The sequence below is a fragment of the Callithrix jacchus genome, chromosome 15, assembly GCF_049354715.1.
Source record: "Callithrix jacchus isolate 240 chromosome 15, calJac240_pri, whole genome shotgun sequence".
NCBI classification, from domain to species: Eukaryota; Metazoa; Chordata; class Mammalia; order Primates; family Cebidae; genus Callithrix; species Callithrix jacchus.
In genome coordinates, this window is record NC_133516.1 from 99,109,802 (window position 1) to 99,134,205 (window position 24,404).

Here is a 24,404-nt window from a genome sequence, read left to right on the forward strand (position 1 = left end):
GACCAAGTGTTAAATGTGACTCTTTAATAATAATAACTAAATATGGTAGTGATCTACTTTCAAAATGCAGTGAAAATCATACTGACTATAGTTTGGATATCAATGCCATCTTTTAAAACTACAGTGTTAAGGTTTGCTAATAATAAAAACAAATATGGGGAGCCACAGTGGCTCAGGCCAGTTGTCCTGGTGCTAGAAGAGGCAAGGCTATGTGTTCGAGGCCAGCCTGGGCAACGTAAGAACCTCTCACTCATTAAAAATAAAAATAAAAACAAACATGTTTCTACTATCTGTGATTCATAATTCCATTTCATAGAACCAGTCTTCTTAATGCAGAAGCAGAAGCTTAGCAAAAGAAGAGAAAGACTGTGTTTAACATCTACTTTTAACTTCAAAAAACTGAAATGGGAATATAAAAATAATCATTAAGAAATTATATGGCATAATTAAAATTATGCTGATTGGCCTTAAATACATATGAAATCACTTTTTACAAAACAGCTGACCTAGAATGACCTTAATGTTAACATGAATGGGAAAATGTCACTAAGACTATCATGAAAAATCTTTCAATAAACCAACTTTTATTGAATCGTAAAAAAATTATATGAGTATTTTCACCAAAACTGCTGTTTTTTTCAATGAAAAAGGTAGGCAAAATTATACTGTAACAACAAGTACTCACCTGTACTAAACACATAGTAGTGAAGTAATATTAATATCCCTGTAGAAGTCACAATTAAACCAAGTCCAGTAGCATTCTTTAATGAATATTCACCTGTTAATAAATCAAAACATTTAAAATATTTTCTTACATACTTCCTAATCTTTAGGAAGTTAAAATTAATTTTTTAAATGTACTAATCTAAATTCTACTCCTAACAACTGCGAGAGTTTTAAAAATACACATATCCCAGAAAACCTCGCACAAAATTAGTGACTATTTTTTGATTATTTACAACCAAACATAAGCCATCTAAATCTCAGCATTTGAATTTCAACATGCTGAAACCTTGAGTTGGCTCCGCCTCCTCCTTAACTAGCCTACGGAATTCCAGATGAGAAATTGTGTATTCACCTTTTACCATTCCCTTCATTTGTACGTCCCAAAGTCAAATCAACTGTTCTTTCAAGTTGTCTTCTGAATTCATCTCCTTCCTCCCGCTGTCCTCACTAACTTCAGATACAAATAGAGCTGCCAAGCCCACGTTCCTAAATGTTACACCTGTACTACATTCTTCTCCAGAAGCGACGGGGTGCTACAGTTATCAGACTGAGTCCAAGCCTTCCTTTATATGTGCTACATGTCCTCATTTCCCACTCACATTCCCGTCCCCCAAAAGCAACTGCCAATGTCCACAGACTTGATTCCCACAGTCATTTCACTTTCATGTCTTGGCCAATGAAGTTGGCCTCTGTGGTGAGTTGAATGATAACCCTAAAGTTATTTCTACCTCCTAATTCCAAAACCTGTGAATATTACCTAAGGCAGCAAGAGTACATTATACGGCAAAAGATAGATGAAGGTAAGAATCTGAAAGGAGGAGCTTACTCTGGATTAGAGGGGTGGGCTCTAATTCCAAAGATAACGTCCTCCTAAGAGAGAGGCTGAGGGAGAGTTAACAAAAACAACACAGGTAAGACACACAGGAAGGAGGAGGTAATGTGACCAGATAAGCAGAGGGTGGAGTTACGCTACCACAAACTAAGGAATGATAAGCACTGTCATTCTTTAGCAAATTCCAGAAGCTGGAAGAGGCAAGAAATTGATTTTTCCCTAGAGCCCTGAGATGGAATGCGGCCCTGATGACATCCTGATTTCAGACCTACAGCCTCCAGAGTGGTGAGGACCCAGTTTGTGGTCATCTGTTCCAACAGCCCTAGGAAACCAGTGCAGCCCTCCTCACCTCGGAACGCACTCGTCCACCTCCTGTGTTCCAGACTAGGAATGGAACATCTTACCTGGGACGAAAAGAATGGCTCCAACAATGACAATGACAGTGATCGTCAGTCCAGCAACAAGTAAAGCGATGGTTTTCTCATCCATACCACCAGATCTATATTTAAGTGCTTAAAAAAGAAAAACAAAGAATTACATGAACTCAATCACAAGTGAAGCCATTTTAATAACTTGTAAGGTACACAGACAAACTGACAAAAGCACTATAATGTGATAACTTCTGAGGAACAACTCCTTCGTATCGCCAAGTCACCCCACATCTCTCTCACAAGCAAACAGATAGTTTCATGGCAGTATAAATACGGATGGTGAATTTGTTGGTGACGCCTTATTTTCCTACGCTAAAAAATGAGGTTCTATCCATCAGTCTTTCTCATTCATGTTATTACTAGTATCTCGAATGAGATAAATCTTTTGGGGGAGGGGGACACTGCTCTGCGCAAGATAGAATGTTCCTTGGCCTCTACGTACTAGATGCTAGTAACTAGATACCAGTTACGTCAAACAAACTGTCTTCGGATATTGCCAATGTCCCCTGAGGAGTAAAATCACTCCTGACTGACACGGCAACACTGATGTACATAATACCAGTGGGAAATAACGGGTTAATTAATAGTATTGAGACAAAGAGAATTTTGTTCCACCTTATATAAAATAAGTAAACCAGTTATTTTGTTTTGAAAAAAAAAATGACAGAATAAACACCGGGCAAATTACCCCCTTGTGAAATCCTGATGAAGAAAAAAGCTTAAGTTGTTCAACTAAAATATTTCAATAAAAATAAACCACAAAGATGTAACAGGATTCATCATACACGTCGTTGTTTCTGCTGCTAGCTCTACTGTCAAGTATCTCATACTATCTCTGCAAGAAGAATGGAATAGATCAACCTGCAAATATCAGTTCTTTTACTATATATGCATGTTTTAAATTTTGGTTAATACCGAAATTGATTTTTTCACCAAGAAAGTTGTTTAAGGTAACCTAAAAGAAAACTGAGTAGCAAGAAGAAACAGCACGTGACTGAAAAGCTGCTGTATGTCATCCACAGAGAGATATTCTCCATGCCAGTAATCAATGGGTGACCGTCACGAAAGGGAAAATATTTTAAATGTTACATTTAGCATTCAGTGTTTTTCTTCTACAATGACAAACATTAAATAAAGTAAAAACAATAAATAAGCCCCTCAATGATCATGATTAAAAATCTATGTTTAAGGTATATGACAGGTACCTAAAGATTTTTGGAATTTCTACCTACCCATACTTTAGATTATAACCTCAATTTTAGTCTCTTTATGAGGAGATGAGACCTAAGCAACAAATAACCAACTTATTAATGTGGATTTCAGTTACTCAGTTGAAGAGATGAGAAATCCACATTAATCAGAAAACATTCTACGGCAAGTTCCCCAAGTTTTTATTTGATCTGTTACTTCTGCCCAGCCCTGGGATTTAGGTGTATAATACTCAGTCATATCCCTGCCTTCTTATAAAGTACAGAGTTCTCATAGCTTCCCTATTTTCTAGGCTCAAATGCTGACTACAATGAAACTGAGTGTACAGGTCACAAAAGGCACATACACAGAAAAAGAAATTTTCTTTAGATATATGTCTTATTTTCCATTTTAATCCCATATGTAGTTATCTAAAGAGAGGCTGAAAGTTCTACAAAGGGTTATAAAATAGAAGCCATTTCAACAGCACCTCGCAATCAATCAAACATTCATAAGAAACTCTTTCATGTTTAATTCAATTCATAAAAGAGCTACTAAGGGCCGGGCATGGTGGCTCATGCTTGTAATCGCAGCATTTTGGCAGGTCGAGGTGGGCGGATCACCTTAGGTCAGGAGTTTGAGACCAGCCTGCCTAACATGGTGGAAACCTGTTTCTACTAAAAATACAATAAATTAGCCTGGCGTGGTGGCACACACCTATCATCCAAGCTACTCAGGAGCCTGAGGCAGAAGAATCACTTGAACCTGGGAAACGGAGGTTGCAGTGAGCCAAGATTGTGCTATGGCACTCCAGCTTGGGCAACAAGAGTGAAACTCGTCCCCCCAAAAAAAGCTACTAAGAACAAACAAAAATTTGCCTTAGAGTACAGTATAATTTCATGCAAAAAGGTTGACTTATGTACTTCTTCTTTTTTTTTTTTTGAGACAGAGTCTTGCTCTGTCACCCAGGCTGGAGTGCAGTGGTACTATCTCGGCTCACGCACTGCAACCTCCGCCTCCCAGGTCAGGCGATTCTCCTGCCTCAGCCTCCTGAGTAGCTGGGACTACAGGCAGGCACCACCACGCATGGCTAATTTTTGTATTTGTTTTTGGTAGAGCCAGTATGTTTCACCATGTTGGCCAGGCTGACCTCAAACTCCTGACCTCGTGATCTGCCTGCCTTGGCCTACCAAAGTGCTGGGATTACAGGTCTGAGCCACTGCACCCAGTGACTTATGTCCTTCTTAACAAAAACAAGAGTTTGAATATCATATAAAATTGTTCCTCTTTAGGCTTAGAAGAGCCGTTATAGGATAAAACAGTGCAAATAATATCAACAAAAATAAAACACCACAAAATACTACCATAGACAGGCTTCACCATAAAACGGTGTCTCCCCTTGAGTATAAGTACACTATATATTAGAAGTAGCTTTAGTTCCTGTTGATGGGTTCAACTACTAGTTATTTTCCAGGCCACCTTAAATTAAGCAGCCATTTCCAACAAATATACATGTTGAAGATCCCAAGTCTGAGAAAAATCTGAAATCCAAACACATCTGGTCCCAGGCATTTTGGATAATTAATGGACATTCCACCCATCTCTGTGGGATCTCCTTAAATAACCGCAGGCAATGAAGGAGTTTCTCCACGCTTTCTTCAGTGAACCTTCAAAAAGTTTCTTCTGGTTCGTTTTCTTTGCTCGCATAGCCACATTTCAGCAGATGTGGCTACCCCTACGGCAAGTGTGGGGTAGGTATCTTGTTGCTAGCCCAGTCGTCAAATTTCTCAGTGTAGCGAAAGGGCAAGGAATCTGACATAGATGCCCTAGAACCCAATAACCTCAAGGACCTTTTATTGATCTTTCCTTCTCCTTCAATAAGTGGATTTATCCGCATTTATTGAATTTATCAAAACATTAAATGCAACAAAGAAAATAAATTCAAGTAATTCTCCACTTAGCATTAAGACAAAAATAATAGAAATAACTTAATGTGTCCTTAATAGCTGGCTCTTATCAAATTTCCTAGCATGATTTTCAGACTGCTAGGCAAGGCAATCTATGTAATTTTAAAAATCGGCATGCTTTTAAGGATTCTCCTCAGCTACAACTACTGAAATCAATACGCAAAATAAAGTACATGAGAAACAATAGTATTTACATGCTTAACAAAAACTGATAACTTTAGTGCTCAGCCTGACACAGGAATACCAATTATCAGAGGAGACAATATAACATTTTTGTGAACAAATTAGATATTCTAGAATTTTCTTTTATATGTTCTATAAAATAATTAGTAACCAAAAGCAGGCTACTTCTCAGAAATCTGTTGGGTTGGTTCATTCATTTGTTCTATAAATATTTACTGCGTACCTATAATGTACCAGACCCTTTTGTTAGTCTAAATCAAGGAACAAGTAAAAGATTACTTAATTTGACAATAATTGATTGAGCACTATCCATCTATATGACAGTCATGATTCTAAATGCTGACAGTGAACACTCAGGGTTTTCTGGTGTCGTGACCAACATACAGCACATATAAGATGAAACGCAGGTTGTGAATGATGAAATCTAATGAAATTACCAAGTCAACTTGGGGATGAAATCAAATGTATCATGTTGAGTTTCCATGATACCCCAAAGATTGGATTTGACACACTCACATAGGCCCACAGAGACTGCAGTCCATCCAACAAAACCCAAAACCCAGGAATTTAACACCTGCCCAAAGACATGACATTGGAGGGATGGGTAAGTAAGCAGAGAGATAGAAAGGCTTACCGGGCTGATGGGTCTCAGACTAAGAATAAATCATAAGAAAAGATGTGTTTGATTTCACTATTATAGTGCTGTTTTCTGATACCTCTAGGGAAGTAATTTTAGAATCTTTTTGGTATCTGTTGAGCTGTAAATGAATATTGTTTCCAATGCAGAATAAAGCACATCTGACACTTTTACACATAAAATTACAATTTCATTTTTTAAATTATTTAAATTTAAAATACTATTTTTCAAATATTTAATACACTTATTTAACACACACATGCACATGCAAATGAAAGCTTCTGAAACTGGTACTAGAAAAAAAAAAGAACACTAATACCAGTTATAAACTGGTTACTTGCCAGAAGGCAAGTTAAATGATTTTAAAATAAACTCCACACATGATCCAATTTGCTCTGATGAAACAACTTTGTCACAATGAATACTGACTAGACATCAGTCTACAGGACAGAGATAAAAGAGCCTGGGCTTTGCGCATCAAGTACTTTGAACATGAAAGATTAAAAGAGAGGATGTCCAACAGCCCAAACTTCCTTTCTTTCATTATCAACTTTCCCTGGCTTGTGGATGGTCTTTCAGTTTTAGAGTATATGGAGAAAGTTGCAATGTCTGGATTTGGAAAGGGCCAAGGGATTTCTACAGAAGAGTAAAATGCTGAGCTACAGATTTGCTCAACTCTTCCTACAGTAAGATCAGCACATGGTCGCATTATTTAATAACAGAATGTGATCACTATATGGACAGGACCAAGGGAAAGCACTGGGAGTTCAAGATTATTGAACAGAATTCACAGTAAACTTAATAACAAAGTCTTATTATTAGGGGCCATCAACTAGATCATAGACTGATTCTTTGTGGTAATACTTATTGTAGTGATATTCTGCTTTCTTGGATAGAAATTTCCTAGTCCAAGTTAGAATATGTCTTCACTTTTTCAGATAATTTTTCTAAAATAGGAAGAAATTTCCTGTTACATTACTTATTTTAAAAATGATTCCATGGCCTAATTCCTTTCATTATTAAGCTATCCTCAAGTCTAAACTCAAGGACTTAGTAGGATCTCAAGGCAGTGTAATGAGAACTTTTTTCCTTGAATTTTCTAACAATGCTTTCTACAGGAACATCTGCTCAAAGATGTCTGAGCCATAACCAAAATATCTGTGGAATAATCTTGAGCAGGGATGGGAAAGTTGAAAAAAAATATTAAAGATGCCTAGAATACACTTTTAAATTTGAAACCAATTACAGCAGTCCTCACTTTGCACTGTTCTGATATGAATTCCAGTTACCTTGGTTTACTCAAATAAATCCCCACAAACAGTCCAAATTTCAATTACCTCATTATATTAACTAACTGCATAAAGTACAACTTCACTGCTATTTCTTCGGTTCACAAACAACTATGTAAATAGCAGATGCCTCATCATGATCAGAGATCAATCATGTCACTTCTTTTGAAGACTGCTAGTGACTAGTCACTGTACATCTGATATTTAGGTCATGCACAGACAGCAAAGTATGGATTTTTTGTTACCTCCTTGTTTCCCAGTGATAAACCCATGTGACATTGTATCATGGATAAATCAAAAGAGAAAACTAGGCAACAAAGATGAAAGAGTAAAGAAATAAACTCTGACAAACTCTGCATGTGAAATCTGAATAGACAGACCATACATGGAAGAGAAGAAACAGCTGATTATGGACATGTTGACACTACCGCTATGCGAGAAACTCTAGAGACGAAGCTAGAAGAACTCAGTGAAGGTGGACTGACTGACATCAACGAGGAACGTGAGGAAGATGTAACAAAAAGAATAAAGATGTCCCAGAGGAGGTGACTGGCAATAAAATAAGCTTTAAACCTTGAAAAACACTAAAGGAATTCTTTCATGACATTGAGAGTGCAAAGGATAAAACGGTAGAAACTGATCCAAACTTAGCAAGGGGTGTGACAATTCACCAAGTCACAGAAGAGATGCTTGCACTGTATCTAAAGTTATGCGAGAAGAACACACAACGTTGTTCAGGCTACTCTTGATAACGCACGTTCATCCTCGAGGTCGCTAATGATTTCATTCACCACATACTGAAGACTAGCTTTCTTATTTTTAATTTCCCAGTGCCATTATTACTGATAATAACAGAGTTTTTAAGGTTTTGACAACAACAATTAAAGGTGATGAAACAATACAATAATAGCTTCCCACACATCATGAAGACTGCTTGGCAGAGGTTCGGCTGACATGGTCATGTTTAGCGTCTTGCAGTTTTGTGCCTGCAGAAGACAACGTTACAAAGGCAAAGAAAGAACAGATAGGCCTATCTCAAAGAATTTCAAAATCTTAGCCAGCTCTTTACATACACTTAGACCTTAATCCTGCAGGAACTAGAGGACTAGGTGGCCAGCACTTAAAATGTTATCCAAGAGTGAGAAAGTAGAATCCTGAAAATCAGTCAGGAACGTAATTGTCAGTAGAGTGGCTAACTGTGAGTTGGTGTAGTTTTCAGAGCACAAACAAAGTGTGTGACATGCAATCCTATCAGTTAAGGCTTGGTGTTTCATTCTAGTCATCTCTGAGCTGTTTGCTAAGCATAGAGATTCTGCTTCAAAGTTCCTAAGTTAAAGCTAACATTTAAAGGTGAAGGTATTTAGGAGTATTTCCCTGTAAGAGGCCTTTATCTTTGAAACATGGTCCAGGTCTCACCAGGTCCTGACTGGAGGACTTCAGAGTCTTCTTGGGCTACTTCCTCAGTAGGACCAGTGGCATCCTGAGATGATACCACTCAAGATACAGCTCTGGCATAAAGAGACTCTTTCTCTGCAGACTGAGCAAGTGAGAGCATAACCTGCTGTCTTTATTGAAAGTAAAGGTCCAGGTTTTGTCTTGGACCACAAAGACTCACACACAGAACTGGAAAAACCACTGAGAGAAATCCCCTGTAGCCAAGTACAGACCATGAATGGTAACCAGGGAAAGTTAAGGTGAACTAGAACGCTATAAAATAAAAGTGATGGGTCTGCGTTTTTATGAATAAAAGTCATGGGTCTGCGTTATTATGAATACTCTAGGGGCTTTATCATACTGGGTCCTAAAAAAATAGACGTCTAAGCAGGTGGGCAATAGAGGTGCTATTTCTGTTTGGTGGAATGCTCAGGCCATCAGCAGGAGGCACTAACAGAAAAGTTCGATTCAGATCCATGACTATCTCGAAGACGTGACAAGGCACAGGACGTGCATACATACATGTCTCCCTGGCTGCAATGACTTAAATGTGGGTGCTACAAAGCCAGGGCAATATGTGCATCACACCCACATTTCAGGCAGGAAGTTTGGTGCCCAGCAATTGGTAGGCACCCCGTCATTAGCTATTTGCAGAATAAATAAGTAAATTAGGTCAACATTCTATTCTATTAATAGGTTTTTATCTTCTCAGTATTCTGTGCTTAGAAACAGGTTCACCCTTCATGGAAAGAAAATCCTCAAAATAAATTCAAAACAGGGAGGCAGTACAGTGCAGTGGTAAACAGTACTAGCTCAAAACCCAGTACCACCAGAAAATGGCTGGGTGATTGTGGGCAAACTGCCTCATCTATCTGGGCCTGTTTCTTATCTACAAAATGGGAGAAATAAATGTCATTTCAGATACAGAGTACTTTGCACAGAACCTGTCATGCAGAGCAAGAGCTCCGCAAGTGTTTGCCTATTATTATCAACAACACCTTTAAATATGAGTACAGGCTGCGTGAATCAAGTATAGACATACCTCTCCCATGCACATAAACACACATCTACCAGTTTCAAGATGAGCCAAAATAAAAAATTCCCACCAAAATATTTCTTTAGGTTTATAAGCACGTTCCTTAAAATATGACCAGAATAAAAAACATAAAAAAGAAAGATTCCACCTTACTAACACAAAAATTAAAATTAAAATAAGATGCTTTTCACCCATCAAATCAGCAGAAATTTCACAGTTGTAATGTCAGAATTATAACTAGGTGAAATACAGGTATTCTCATCTGCAATAGTAGTTGATACCAATGTTTCAGGAAAACATTTTGGCAGTATGTATCTAGAGCCTTAAAATATCTCTGCCATTTCCAGGCTTCATATCTTTAGATGAGTTATTTTCATAGTAAAATCCATCCGGATGAGAGTTAAGTAAAGTATAGTGCATCCACAAAAGCAGAACACAGGCAGCTATAACAAGATTTCTGAAGACATGGGGGAAAATCAGAATGTACAAGTAGATAAGCTGTATGAGTCCATTTATGGTTAGCTTTTAAAAAAAAAAGATCACAAAAATGAATAGAAAATGACAGAAAGGGAAATAGGAAATTCACCAGAATACACCAATAGTTTATTTCTAGGTTTGGGGACTACAGATAAGTTTTTTTCTCAATAACTTCCTACTTCATATGAAGTGTTCTAAAGTGATATGTATTACTTTTTTAAGTCTGAAAAAATAGTGTAAAGCTCATTTTGTAAAAATACAGCCAATAACAGAATTACTCCTGGTTTATTTCACTAAAGATAATGTCACCAATGATAACATCTGGAACGGCAAATATTCATCAAGCCAAACTAAAAAAAAATTGCACTATATGAAATAATTTCATGATCTTCAAAAAAGGCTGTTCCCTGCCCAAGTCATATGACTTAACTCTCAAAGCCTGGCTCTGTCAATATGGTTAAAAGCTTTCCCTAATATCATTGATGGCAGACCAGGTCTCAATGCTATACCAGTCCTTTTCTTGATAGAAGAGACTAAGAAATTATAAGAACATTTCCAAAAGAAGTCTAGACCCTATCTTGAAAGTAAAAGTTGTAAAATGTCTTGACAGTTGCCACTGCCACGCCTTTCCTCCCCCTTTTTTCCTTTCAGACAAAAGTGAAGAACACTTCTGAAATCACTAAGCATTTCCAGAATGCCATACATGAGAAAAGCACTTAAAACATATAATCAATCAGTCATCTTCCTTCCATGTTTATACATCACCATAGATATACACAGCTTAAACTGCTGAGTAAAAGTAAAATTCATAAAATACACAATAGGCCAATCCTCTCCAATATTTTACTAGCTTTTGTGTGTTTAAAGGTTGCAGAATAAATAAGCATTATTTACTCCTTGCCTATATAAATATTTACTGGTCTTCAGGGTGCCACAAGGAAAGAAGGAGTAAGTCTTACATTTAAAAAGCTTAAAAGTTTAGACTGTTACCTCAGAACTGCATTAATTTTGTGAATTTTCTTCACCAAAATATGAAAATATGGTCGACTATAAACATTAATCATAATGCATATTACCTATTTGTCTACCAGTGACAATTATATTTTGTTGATGTTAAATCTGGTGCAGCATCAAGATATGCCCTCAGAAGTCTGGTTATGTTGCTATTATAGGAAAGGAAGATGAAAGAACACAACTCTCTGGTGGCTGCTTCTGCAGAGGCAGCGGAACTGCACAGAGAGGATGACAAAACATGGTTCCAACTGGACTTTTCCAAGGGTGAACGCATGCACACAGAGAAATTCAAACTGGGAAAATAAAAAGAGGGGCTCTAAATGCTCCAAAGCATAACATCCTATTTTAAAACTAATGCAGGCTGTCACCATCTGTTTGCCAAATAACATGTGTATGTAGATGTTTCATGAATATTAAACTGTGGCATGAGTTTAAGGTGTTGGTACTAATATTCCCACCATTCGTTCTTAAGAGATTTTAAGTAAACACCAAATGAAACCACCTTCTTAGGAATTAAAAGTGAACTGCAGCAAAATGTGGGTGACAACATACACTAGTATTCAAATGACATGCTCATACTTATCATACTGGCACTTTTCCTAGTACAACTTTAATTATTTCATTGACAATGCCTCCAAGATATAACTATATCATCACTGAAGTCCAAAGTAGAAATAATACTTACTTTTAATACCAAACTGTCCCCAAAACAGGAGTATAGCAAAAATTGGGAAAATAACAATGAGAATATTTTCATTTGGAGAAAACCATGACACTGGGGAGGAAGAAAACAAAAGTCACAATTAATATTTACTATAACACTTTAAATCCTGCTAACGGACCATAATATATGCTTTATCATGGAGATGGAAAATAAAACCAACTAAAACTATGACCTTATGTTTACATATATTTATATATACATAAAACAAATTACACACATAATGTACTCATATACATTTTATTTATGAATAAAAACTACAGTTACTTAAGCATTTCCCACATTTTTCCTAGCCCATGTTTCACGGGAGGAGGGAGTGCAGCACAGTAGCTGAGAACAAGGCTTGTGGCCACTCTGCCAGGGTCTGAACTCAACTCTAACTTAACCCTCTGTGGAATCATGATCACACCACTCCATTCTTCAGTGTCCTCAACCGTTACACTGGTATAAAACAGTAGCTGTATCTTGAAGAACTGTTCTAACTATTAGCAAAGTTAATAAAGCATATACGAAGGGCTTAAAACAAAGCTTAGCACTTACCATGCACTCAGTTAACTAAAATTATTATGTGGCCATGTGTTGAGTAGCTGTGTGCGAAAAGTGCCAAGAATGTACCTTCAAGTAACAATGAAGCAGTCCTGTAAAGACAGACTCAGGGAACCTAAGTGAGTTAGATGCGCCAGTACGTACTCTCTTCTCACTGTGCCCAAGATGGAGAGAGATGCGCCTGGTCTGTCTTTTCTCAAACTCACTCTGCAATTATCCATGCATAATTAGGCTTCAAAAGGACTGTTTACATGTAAAGTAACATGAGTGGCTTTAGGATATTAACGAAGCTGTTATTAAGTGGGTCACATGTTACTTTCACCATAAAAATATATCCACACATTCCATATAAAGGACATTAAGATATTAAGACTTCAAATAAGATTTGTGAGAATTTTTAAAAATTAAGTTTAATTGCATCTTATAAAACCCTAAGACCATAATTTTAGCTGTGAAATTTCTGCTCTAACAATAAAGCCAAATAAATGAACTGAAAGTATTTCAGTTTGTCTGTACAAGGAGCTGTGCTGTTGGAAGAGCATTTCCGAATATGGCGCTAGGCAAGCACGGGCATTCCTCTGACATCAACACTTCTTTCGAATTCTACCATGCTCTATCCCTCAGGTGAGCAGGAGGAACTCTGTAGCCTTTCACTCCATAATGAGAGCCACATATTTCTTGCATTAAGCTTAAAGTGCTTACATCAATCCCCAGAATAGAGCAACATTGTAAACACTATTTTACAGATATTAGCTTTTCGGAATCCAGCATTTTGTTCTATGTGTAGTAGAGACTCAGTATGTTTGCTGTCGAAGGTTACCATAATTGTAAGACAGTTTCGCCAGTGAATGGAAGACAATTTTTTAATGCTTCTTTGGTTGTAGATCTCTACCGAGAGATGTTTTTAGACACGCTGAATCAACACCTTAATTTCCAACTGTATAACTGAATATCTTCTTATACCAAAGAAAATTCACTTCAATACAGCCTCAAACCCTACCAGGAAAAAGTTTTGGAGGTCATGCTTAGCTTTCTGTATCTAATCCCCAATGGATTTGGTAAAAGCTGTATGGTCTAAAAGCCATGCTTAACCAATGTATTTTTCCTTACTTCCTCTGTGGTTTTGTTTTTAATTATATACCTCAACTCCTCAAATCATCGCAATGATCATGTGAGAAATTATTAACCCCTCCTTATAGTTGTAAAAACTAAGGAACAGTGAATTCAGCCTCTTCAGTTATCTTACCTGTACATGTTCAAGCTGAATCCTAGCATTTCCCGCACCCCCATCCCCCACTAAACCTCCCCTCTAAGTTCTCCTCCTTTTAGTAGTGGTGACCTCATTTCTCCAGTTGCTTGAGACCGAAAACTTTGGAGTTACACCCAACTCCTTGATTTCTCCAACATCTCACTCTAGCTGGACAGCAAATCCTGCAGGCTCTACCTTCAAAATATAGCCAAAATCCAATCTCATAGTCAAGATGAACTGACAATGAAATGTTCTTTCATTGTTCTCTGCCCCTACATGCAAATTTTTTTAGCATATATTAATAGAATATTAATATGTTGATATTAACTTAGAATATATCAGTAACAGTAAGGGATACATTCGACCCTGATGTGACCACTCATTTTTCACTTATTCCAAAAACACTTATTGAAAGCCCACCAGGGGGAGGAACTCCTCTAGGCTCTTGAGGGCCAGCAGTGAACAACGCAGGGGACCATGAGTGTGCAGAGTGGGAGACGCTGAGGACAAATGCTCTGGGGCAGTAAGGACAGGCTGGCAGAGAAAGGAAGGAAACGAAGCCTAGGATGAGAAGGAGCCTAGGCTGTGAAGACAGGGAGGAAGACTACAAAGGAATGGCAAGTTTGAGAAGCCAAACAATGACCACTGTGACCAACCTGGAATTCAGCGACGAATTCAGTCTACTGCGGCAAGACCACGTAGAGTCTTTTTTTTTTGAGACAGAGTTTCGCTCTCGTTACCCAGGCTGGAGTGCAATGGCGCGATCTCGGCTCACCGCAACCTCCGCCTCCTGGGTTCAGGCAATTCTCCTGCCCCAGCCTCCCAAGTAGCTGGGATCACAGGCACGCGCCAACATGCCCAGCTAATTTTTTGTATTTTTAGTAGAGACGGGGTTTCACCATGTTGACCAGGATGGTCTCGATCTCTTGACCTCGTGATCCACCCGCCTCGGCCTCCCAAAGTGCTGGGATTACAGGCTTGAGCCACCGCGCTCGGCCGACCATGTAGAATCTTAACAGTGTGTTGGGAGAGTTTGGATTTTATTCTAAGTGCAATGACAAGTAGTTGGAAAGCTTTCAATAGGGAAGAAAAATAATCTGACTTATTTCAGATCTTCGGCAGCCACACGGAGAATGGGTTACAGGGAAGCAGGACCTGTCAGAAAGTTACAGCAGCAGTAATTCGGAAGGGAGAAGGGTGTGACCAACAAACTCAGTCCTGAACTCAGTTTCACTCATTACATTTAAAGATCTAACAGGGAATTGCTCCAAAGGAAGACGACTGGAATGGGGATCCTGAAACCACGAGCAATGGCTAAAAGAATAGGGATTTTTATCCCAGAGAAAACAAACTGGAGAGCAATACTACAGCCCCCCTCCAGTGAGTGAGAATAGTAGTAATTTTTAGTTTGACTTTAGGAAGAATTGAAACTGCCTGATAACAGACCAAGGTTCTCTGGCAAGTAATAATGTCTCATCCTGTCAAGATTTAGGTAAAAAATTTGAATGGCCAGCTACTTGGGGTGTGATAGAAATAATCTGTAAATTAGATGATGAGACAGAATGGATGACTACTTGATGACCCCCAGATTCTATGTGAAAACAGGAAATATGAGACATTTCAATGACAGAATAAGATTATAGAACAAAAAAGAAAACTGTCTAAGTGGTTCTTTTTTTTTTTTTTTTTCTGAGATGGAGTCTTGCTCTGACGGCCAGGCTCGAGTTCAGTGGCAAAGTCTCAGCTCACTGCAACCTCTGCCTCCTGGGTTCAAGCAATTCTCTTGCCTCAGCCTCTCGAATAGCTGGTATTATAGGCAAGCACCACCATGCCCAGCTAATTTTTGTATTTTTGGTAGAGACAGGGTTTTACCATGTTGGCCAGGCTGGTCTCAAACTCCTGATCTCAAATGATCTGCCCACCTTGGCCTCCCAAAGTGCTGGGATTACAGGCATGGGCTGCCAAGCCCGACCTAAGTGATTCTGAACCAGAATTTATCAGTTTATCACTCTCCCTTCTCACTACATGCCAGGATTTTAAATTGTTCCCTGGTGTGTGTGATGTGGGTGGGGAGCACACAGTGGAGAGAGGCCTCCTTGGTTCTCTCAGTTTGAAAACACTGCTGTACATTTCCGCTGGAGTTCAGCTACAGTCCCTGATGAGCGTGTTCCCTCTCTCTCTAATTTGTTACAGTGGGAAAAGTCGGAGGATCACTGCATTAGATATTTAAGAACCAAATGAGGCTGGGTGCGGTGGCTTACACTTTTAATCCGAGCAATTTGGGAGGCCAAGGCGGGTGGATCACGAGGTCAGGAGTTCCAGATCAGCCTGGCCAACATGGCAAAACCCCATCTCTGCTGAAAATACAAAAATTAGTGGGTGTGGTGGCACATGACCGTAATCCCAGCTACTTGGGAGGCTGAGGCAGGAGAATCACTTGAACCCAGGACGTGGAGGTTGCAGTGAGCTGTGCCATTGCACTCCAACCTGGGCAACAAGAATGAAACTCCGTCTCAGGAAAAAAAAAAAAAAAAAAGAACCGATTGAGATGCTGGGAGAAAAAACAATGACAACAATGTTTTATATAAAGCCACTTACATGCCTATGAAGCTATGATTTGTTACAGTAGTATTGTCAGATGACGTTAACTCTTCTTCCTCAAAGGGAGAGTAAGACATGATACCTTTTTAAGATCCCTTTCAGCTTTAAATTTCTATGCCACTGAGAACATAAATTAAACTTAAAGTGGACTAAGGGCAATGTCAGATATTTTTCCATCTCGGGCTTAATAAAGATAAGCCAACAACATTCACATCCTTATTCTACCCAAGCTATGGATGGCAACTACGTCTGTCATGCTCGTCTGAGCCCTGGACAGGTGAGTGGCTTCCATGAAGATGAACTCCTTGCTGGTGGAAAGGCAAAGAAGTGATATCACCAGGGTGTGGGCTTTGAATGAGTGTTTAATTTTTGCTTCCAAGCGTAAGCGTTATTAAAGCCCAGGACCTCATTTGTCTTATCACTGTACAAAAATGAGGCAACCTAAAAAAGTGAAGACACCATTCCAAAACCAAGTGTCTCCTTCACACCTCCACAAACAAAGGGAACACCACGTTACACACACACACACACACCCCACACCACAGTAACATTTACAACAGAGAGAACACCAGGTTACACACACGCACACCCCACAGCACAGTAACATTTATAACAGAGGGAACACCAGGTTACACACACACACACACACACATACGCACACCCCACAGCACAGTAACATTTATAACAGAGGGAACACCAGGTTACACACACACACACACACACACACCCCACAGCACAGTAACATTTATAACAGAGGGAACACCAGGTTACACACACACACACACACACACACACCCCACAGCACAGTAACATTTATAACAGAGGGAACACCAGGTTACACACACACACACACACACACACCCCACAGCACAGTAACATTTATAACAGAGGGAACACCAGGTTACACACACACACACACGCACACCCCACAGCACAGTAACATTTATAACAGAGGGAACACCAGGTTACACACACACACACACACACACCCCCCACAGCACAGTAACATTTATAACAGAGGGAACACCAGGTTACACACACACACACACACACACACACACACCACAGCACAGTAACATTTATAACAGAGGGAACACCAGGTTACACACACACACACACACACACACACCCCACAGCACAGTAACATTTATAACAGAGGGAACACCAGGTTACACACACACACACACACACACACGCACACCCCACAGCACAGTAACATTTATAACAGAGGGAACACCAGGTTACACACACACACACACACACACACACGCACACCCCACAGCACAGTAACATTTATAACAGAGGGAACACCAGGTTACACACACACACACACACACACGCACACCCCACAGCACAGTAACATTTATAACAGAGGGAACACCAGGTTACACACACACACACACACACACACACGCACACCCCACAGCACAGTAACATTTATAACAGAGAGAACACCAGGTTACACACACACACACACACACACACACGCACACCCCACAGCACAGTAACATTTATAACAGAGAGAACACCAGGTTACACACACACACACACACCCCACAGCACAGTAACATTTATAACAGAGAGAACACCAGGTTACACACACACACACACACACACACACCAGTAACATTTAAAATACTGAAATGCAAGCCAAACTTTTACTTGATGTTTCAGGATTGTGATGGCTGTTCTGATATGTCAACTCACTAGGCTACAGTCCCATTATTTATTTAATCAAACCCAGAATTCTAAGGTGGTCGCCAGACCTCTGCCCTGGCCATGCATCTTTCATAATTCCCTTCCCTTGTGTGTAGGAAACCGAGACTGTAAATGCGTTGGATTTCATTTCCATGATTATGTCACCCAGTGAAGGGAGCTTGCTGATGTAATTAAGATCCCCAATCAGCTGACTTTAAGAAAGAGAAATTATTTTTGAGGGAGAGATGGCTGACCTAATCAATGTTCTCTTAAAAGAGTCTGGGCTCTTCCTGGCAAATAAACTCAACATGTGAAAGGGATTCAACAAAAGGGAGATTCTCCTTTGCTGCCTTTAAATAGGCAAGGGGCCACGAAGTAAGAAACGAAGGCAATCTCTAGGAGCTACCAGAATTCCCTGGCAGATATTTAACAAAGAAATTCAATCATAAGGAATTGAATTCTGCTGTAATTATGTGAACCTGGAATAAGACCTCAAGCTCCAAATGAAAGTATGACGTGGGCAACACCTTGATTTTAGTCTTTTAAAACCTTGATCAGAGAACCCAGTCATGCCATGGCCAGGCTTGCCACCTACAAAACTGTGAGCTAAAAAATGGGTATTGTTTTAAGCTGCTATGTTTGTAGTAGTTACGCAGCACTAGAAAACTAATTCAAAGATCTTGCCATGCCTTCATGTCCTTGTTATGAACTGACTGTATGTGCTGTTGGTAACAATGGAATTGGCAGCTCTGTGGAACTGGAATGACCTTTCAAAACAAAACTCTAATAGTTTTATTTACAAAAAAATAAACTTTAAGCTTTCGAGCGTTTGTACTACTAACAGAACAGAAATATTAATAACAAATTTTATGATTACTATTATTTGCATTTAGTAGTTAGTTATTTACAAGGTGTTTTCACATGAACCACATACTATGGTGGTAAAAATACTGGGTTTTGGTGCCAAAGAGATCTAGGTTAAATTCCTGGCTCTTCCTCTTACCTTGAACAATACCTTCAATCTCTTTCCGTTCTTTATTTGTTAAATGGCAAGACTTCCATCTATCTCCTAGAGTTCCTGAGAGGATAACAAGATACGTCTTACATGAAGTATGTGGCACGTGTGGAAACAAATGTTAGGTCACGTTTCTCTTCTCATTCGTACTGCAACCACTTCCTTGACATCAGTGATGTCTTATTCTTCCCAGCGCCTGTGACACCTACACAGTGCCTGACACGTGGTAGGCACTTCGTAAAATTTTGTGAAGCGAGAGGGATATTATTTATATCTCAAACATTTCCATGATACTGATGGCATCCCCATTGTACTGAGAAAAATCCGAGGGCCAGGTAGTTTGAGTTTCCTATCCAAGTTTTCTTAAGCTATTATTAAACAGTCAAGTCTAGAAAACAGCTTTCTAAATTCAAGTCCAGCGCTCCTTACATTGGACTACATTATACATAGGCGCAGAGGTACATAAAACTACATCTTACAGCGTTTCCATGTATTCAGGCCTAGTCCTCCAAAAAAAAAAAAAAAAGGCACAAAGAATGGTCACCATTATCTGCATTCCATTAAGTAGAATTCAATTCTCTATTGAGAAAATTCTGTTTCTTATTTATGCCTGTATTTAAAAAATCGCAACATAGCAAAAATGGTTTCTAATGCCTAAATCTTGAAAGTCCGTGACAGGTAAGTATTCTTACTAGAAAAAACTTATATTTCGTAGTAAGACTCCTGCACCATTTAACCTTTTTGTGCAGATAAGTTTTTTTTTTTTTCAGTTAAAAATGGGTACAACATATTGGCACCATATTGATGTGGATGTGGAGAAACTAGATCACTCTTATACTGTTGATGGAAATGTAAAACGAAATAGCCACTCTGGAAAAGTCTGGCAGTTTCTTCAAAAACTAAGCATATACTTACCATACAGCCCAGTAAGCATACTTCTAAGCATTTATCCCAGAGAAATGAAAACTGTGTCTACACAAGAACCTGTGCACAGCTGCTCACAGCAGCTTCATTTGTAACAGCCCAAACTTGGAAACAACCATAATGTCCTCCAGTAGGTAAATGGTTGAACAAACTGTGATATACTCATACTGTGGACTATTACTCAGCAAAAAAAAAAAAAAGAAAGAAAAAAGGAACTATTGATACATGCAACAACTTGGATAGATCTCAAGGGCATTGTGCTGAGTGAAAAAGCCATTCTCAAAAGGTCATATCCAGTATGATTCCATTTATTTAACACTGTTGAAATGACAAAACTATAGATATGGAGGACAAATTGGTGCTTGCCAGGTCAGGGACAGTGGGAGTGGCAATATGACTACTAAGAATAAGCATGAGGGAGGTATCTGTGATGGTGGATAGGTTTCTGTTCTGATTGTGGTGGCAGTTACACAAATATACACATGATAAAATGAGAGAGAACCATTCACACACACCGCACCATTATGAACTTCCTGTTTTTCACACTATGTTAGAGTTACATACGAGGAACCATATAGGAACTGGGTGAAGGGCACACGGTACCTCTCTATCTTTATATCTTCCTATGAATCAATAATTATTTCAAAAAATTAAAATGGATGCAAAGCCAAATGCCTCAAACTTCTGGTAGAATTTTCTACACTCTCCACAATAAGATAATACTTTCTCCTCATAATGGCCCCCAAAATAAGTCTAGTTCTTATTTTTATAGGGTATTTGGAAAACAAAGAAAGATAAAACAATATTTCAATCACATGCAAAATTATAAACTATTTTTATCTCAGATCCTGGCATTCCTTTCCTTTCCATCTTCTGGCCTTTCAAATCTCATATCTTGAATTTTCCAGTTTACCTCTCAGTGACCGACACTACCCTGCAACGTTCCTGTTCCCCCATGTCTTAGTCTTTCATTTCCACGAAACTGCACGTTCCCTCAGAAAAATTTCAATGAGGTATTAGATGATCTAACTCTGGTTATTTGCAGTGCATATGACTCATTGATTACACCCTTCCTGAAAAGTATACTTAACAAAAAAAAAAAAGAAAGAAAGAAAGAAAGAAAAAGTTCCTTTGCCCAAATTAATAGCAATAGTAAAAGCTACAATGTAAGAGAGATCTCCGAGGTGAAAACCCTTCCAAGTTCTCTTGCCTCATCAGAGCCATCCCCTGCCCATTCCTCACTGCACACAAATCCCTCTCACAATTCTCCAGGCTAGCTTCAACTACTTGATACCTTACTTCATAAAATAAACATCCCAGGAAAACAACTAACATTTACAACACGCTTTGGTTTACAAAAAAAAAAAAAAAAAAAAAATGTCCAACGTGGGATCTCACCTGATGCTCATTTGACTGTAGAATACGTAAGAGCAAGTATCTACTGTCATCTCCATTCCAGACACGAGGTAACTTGGACTCAGTTAAGTACCTTCTCAAGATCACACAAGTGAACAGTAAGTTGCTGAACAGGGCCTACAACTCAGACTTCCTGATAATCAATCCTAAGTGATGTCCAGACATTTCATCAAACCCAACACCCCTTTCCTAATCTGGTAGGAGATACCTCATAAAAGCTAGGCAAAAAGTTGATCCAACTGAACAGTTCTGAACCTATCTAGAGTTAAGGTTCTCAAAATGTGGTTAACCCATGATCAGTAATATGACAGGTAATTCTAAACAGAGATTTCAAAACAGAAAGTCAGAAGATACTCATATGGGGTTGAAGAACTCAGCTAGCACAGCAGGAAACAGTAGAGAGAGGAGACGGGTTAATTCAGCTAAACTTACTAGCTTGTACCCCTCGCCAACCCAAGTTTGTGACTAAATGGGCAGAATAATGGTGCTATAATCAAGCCTGAATTTGAATAAATTAATTTGAATCCCTAGCTTTCCCATATCTTGGCCAAGGAAAAGAAGACCAAAGTAAAGCTAAGCACAAAAAAACTCAAGAAATCATGCAGGATAATGTGATTTAATCTCCTGATTCTCCTCTATTCTCTCCAAAGGGAGCATGGCTGGGACTTGCCAACCCCTGGTCAAAGTGTAAGGTTAAAAAAAAAAGGCTAAATAATTTGAAAAAGACTTGAAAATTAGTCATAGGAAAGAAAGTACTTGGATGGCAGCGAACAGAAATGAACAGTACATTACCCCAGGACCAATCATCCAAATAGAATGGTCCTTAGACGAAAGTTTGAGAACCGCACAATATACAAATTACCAAGTAATACAAATTGAATAGCAAATGTGTTTTACTGAGAAGAGTAGACTAACAAATAGGATAGAAATCACAATCTTAAACCTGCTAAACATTATATCAACATTCATTATTAATAGTCTGCTTTTTGATTCAAAGGAGTACCTAACCCCGTTTGGCCTACTCTCCAAAAAAAATCAAGCTGTAGCAGGACAAACAAAAGAGGAACTTTCAAAGAAGTCTTACCAACACGATATTTTAGCTCGACGATCGTTTCACCTTCTCTGGTTAATTCTGTTACTTCGCAAGTGTAGTTTCCCGTATGTGAGGTAGCATCACTCTTATCAAGCTTCAAAGAAGCATCTCCTTTAAGTAATCGTGAGACTTCAATTTTTGCACTGTTGAAGCCAGAGGGGACAGTGGACCTGTTCAGCGCGCCATCAAAGGTGTAAATATCTCTCCCTTTAAATTTCCACTTTACGTATATTTCAGTAGTGTTTTGAGCCTCCATATTTGTAACAAAGCAAGGAATGACGACAGTCTCATTACAAAACGTGAATTCTACAGATTTTGTTTTATTAAATAGTAGCTGAGCTGAACCTGGAAAGGAAAAAGAAAAGCATTTCATTAATTATAGAAGCCTGTACTGGAAGATCTTAGGTATGTTAGAAATCCTTAAGCTAAAAAGCAACGTTTCTATTGTTCACTTAAGTAAACAGGGTAGCAATGAAAAAGACCTATTAGGTGAAAAATGGAAACAAATTATATTTTAATATGAACTTGCACAGCTGGAAGGCATCATTATGACTTTTCTCTATTCATTCTCAATAATACAAAGTATACATTACCATGCATCTTGGGAATAAATTCAGCAACTGTGTTGGAACGTGCAGGTGTAGTATCTGGCTAGGGAACCTCTGAAGTAATCATTACTGCCTACTGATATGTGTGGAAAAATATTGTCCTTATCAGGTAAAATTTTGAACAGAAAATCAAGCCAAATATTATATTCAGTCTCAACTTCAATACATTGCTAAATAGAACTTGCTGAACTGATATGAAATTTATCTTTATCCTTATACTGCATTTCCAAAAACAGTGGCAGGTTCTTCTGTACTTTAATATACAAGGTAAATCGGATGAATCAAATCACATCTTTCCAGTAGGATGAAAAATCTTAGAATACTAATGAGAAAAAAAAAAACATTATCTGTGGCTACTTTTCCATTGCAAAATATAGGCAGCAATAGACATTTCGTATGGGAGTTTTGAATGAAATTTTCACACCCCCACATTTCATTGACACTACAGAACAATCTCCAAATGTACATATATTACAGGTATTCTTCCTCCAACAAACCACAAAACTGAAAAAGCTGAGTAAGATAGAAGTTGAAACCAAGAGAAGTTACTGCTAATAAGTATCCTATCAACACTTTTCAATAGCATAAACTACCAGTCGTTTGCCATACAGAAAAGGGTAAAAATGTAATCACTCATTGTTCAACTAGAATGTACAAAAATGTATAGGAATTGTAGTTGTCCTCCATATTCGTCAGACACGTAGCAACTCATTTATCTAAGTAGCTGCTTGGCCTTCCCCTCAAAACATAAACTAAAACAAAACGCAAATTACTAACAAATATAAAATACCAACTTTGTTAATAGTTCAGGCTTAAAATTTCCTTCTACATAAACTGGAATAAAAATCAGAGGCACAGAATGTTTTCATTGTTAAGGACACTGTTTATTCAATAAATACCCCATGAATTGAATGCAAGGATGCATAGTGGAATGTATGCTGGACAATGTTCAGATTGCCTGAGTAAACATCCTATTTCTGCCCCTTTTAAATATGCGGCCTTAAGCAACTCACTTTTCTATGCCTTGGTTTACTCTCTGTAAATAGGAGGATCAAAAACAAACACCGGGCTACTTCACAGAACTGTGGTGAGCATTAACGTGGGAAATACAGTGGCAAGTCCTCTCTAAACAATGCTGTGCTATAAAAATGTAGGGTGATGCTATAAAAACTAGATACTCTGGCATTTTAATGTAATGATATGGACCTTCCTTGACTAGTCCAAATTGTTGTATTTCTGGGAATCTGCCGTTTGAACCTACAATGTGGGCATCCACATCTTATCTCTTCCCAGTTATTTACATTCTAGCCACCTAAATA

At 38.5% G+C, this 24,404-nt stretch overlaps 1 protein-coding gene across 6 annotated transcripts in view; it reads right to left on the reverse strand.

The window, feature by feature from the left end:
• CD47 (CD47 molecule) overlaps positions 1–24,404 on the reverse strand; it is a 49,920-nt gene that overhangs the window by 15,091 nt on the left and 10,425 nt on the right. For all 6 annotated transcript variants that reach the window (XR_013527721.1, XR_013527722.1, XM_017965268.4 and 3 more), the window contains exons 2-5: positions 22,469–22,822; positions 11,900–11,989; positions 1,963–2,070; positions 686–778 (exon numbers count right to left, since the gene is read on the reverse strand). Coding sequence is in view for 4 of the 6 variants with exons in the window: in XM_017965268.4 (XP_017820757.2) it covers positions 686–778; positions 1,963–2,070; positions 11,900–11,989; positions 22,469–22,822 (645 nt within the window). In the remaining 2 variants the exon portion in view is untranslated. The remainder of the gene's footprint in view (positions 1–685; positions 779–1,962; positions 2,071–11,899; positions 11,990–22,468; positions 22,823–24,404) is intronic.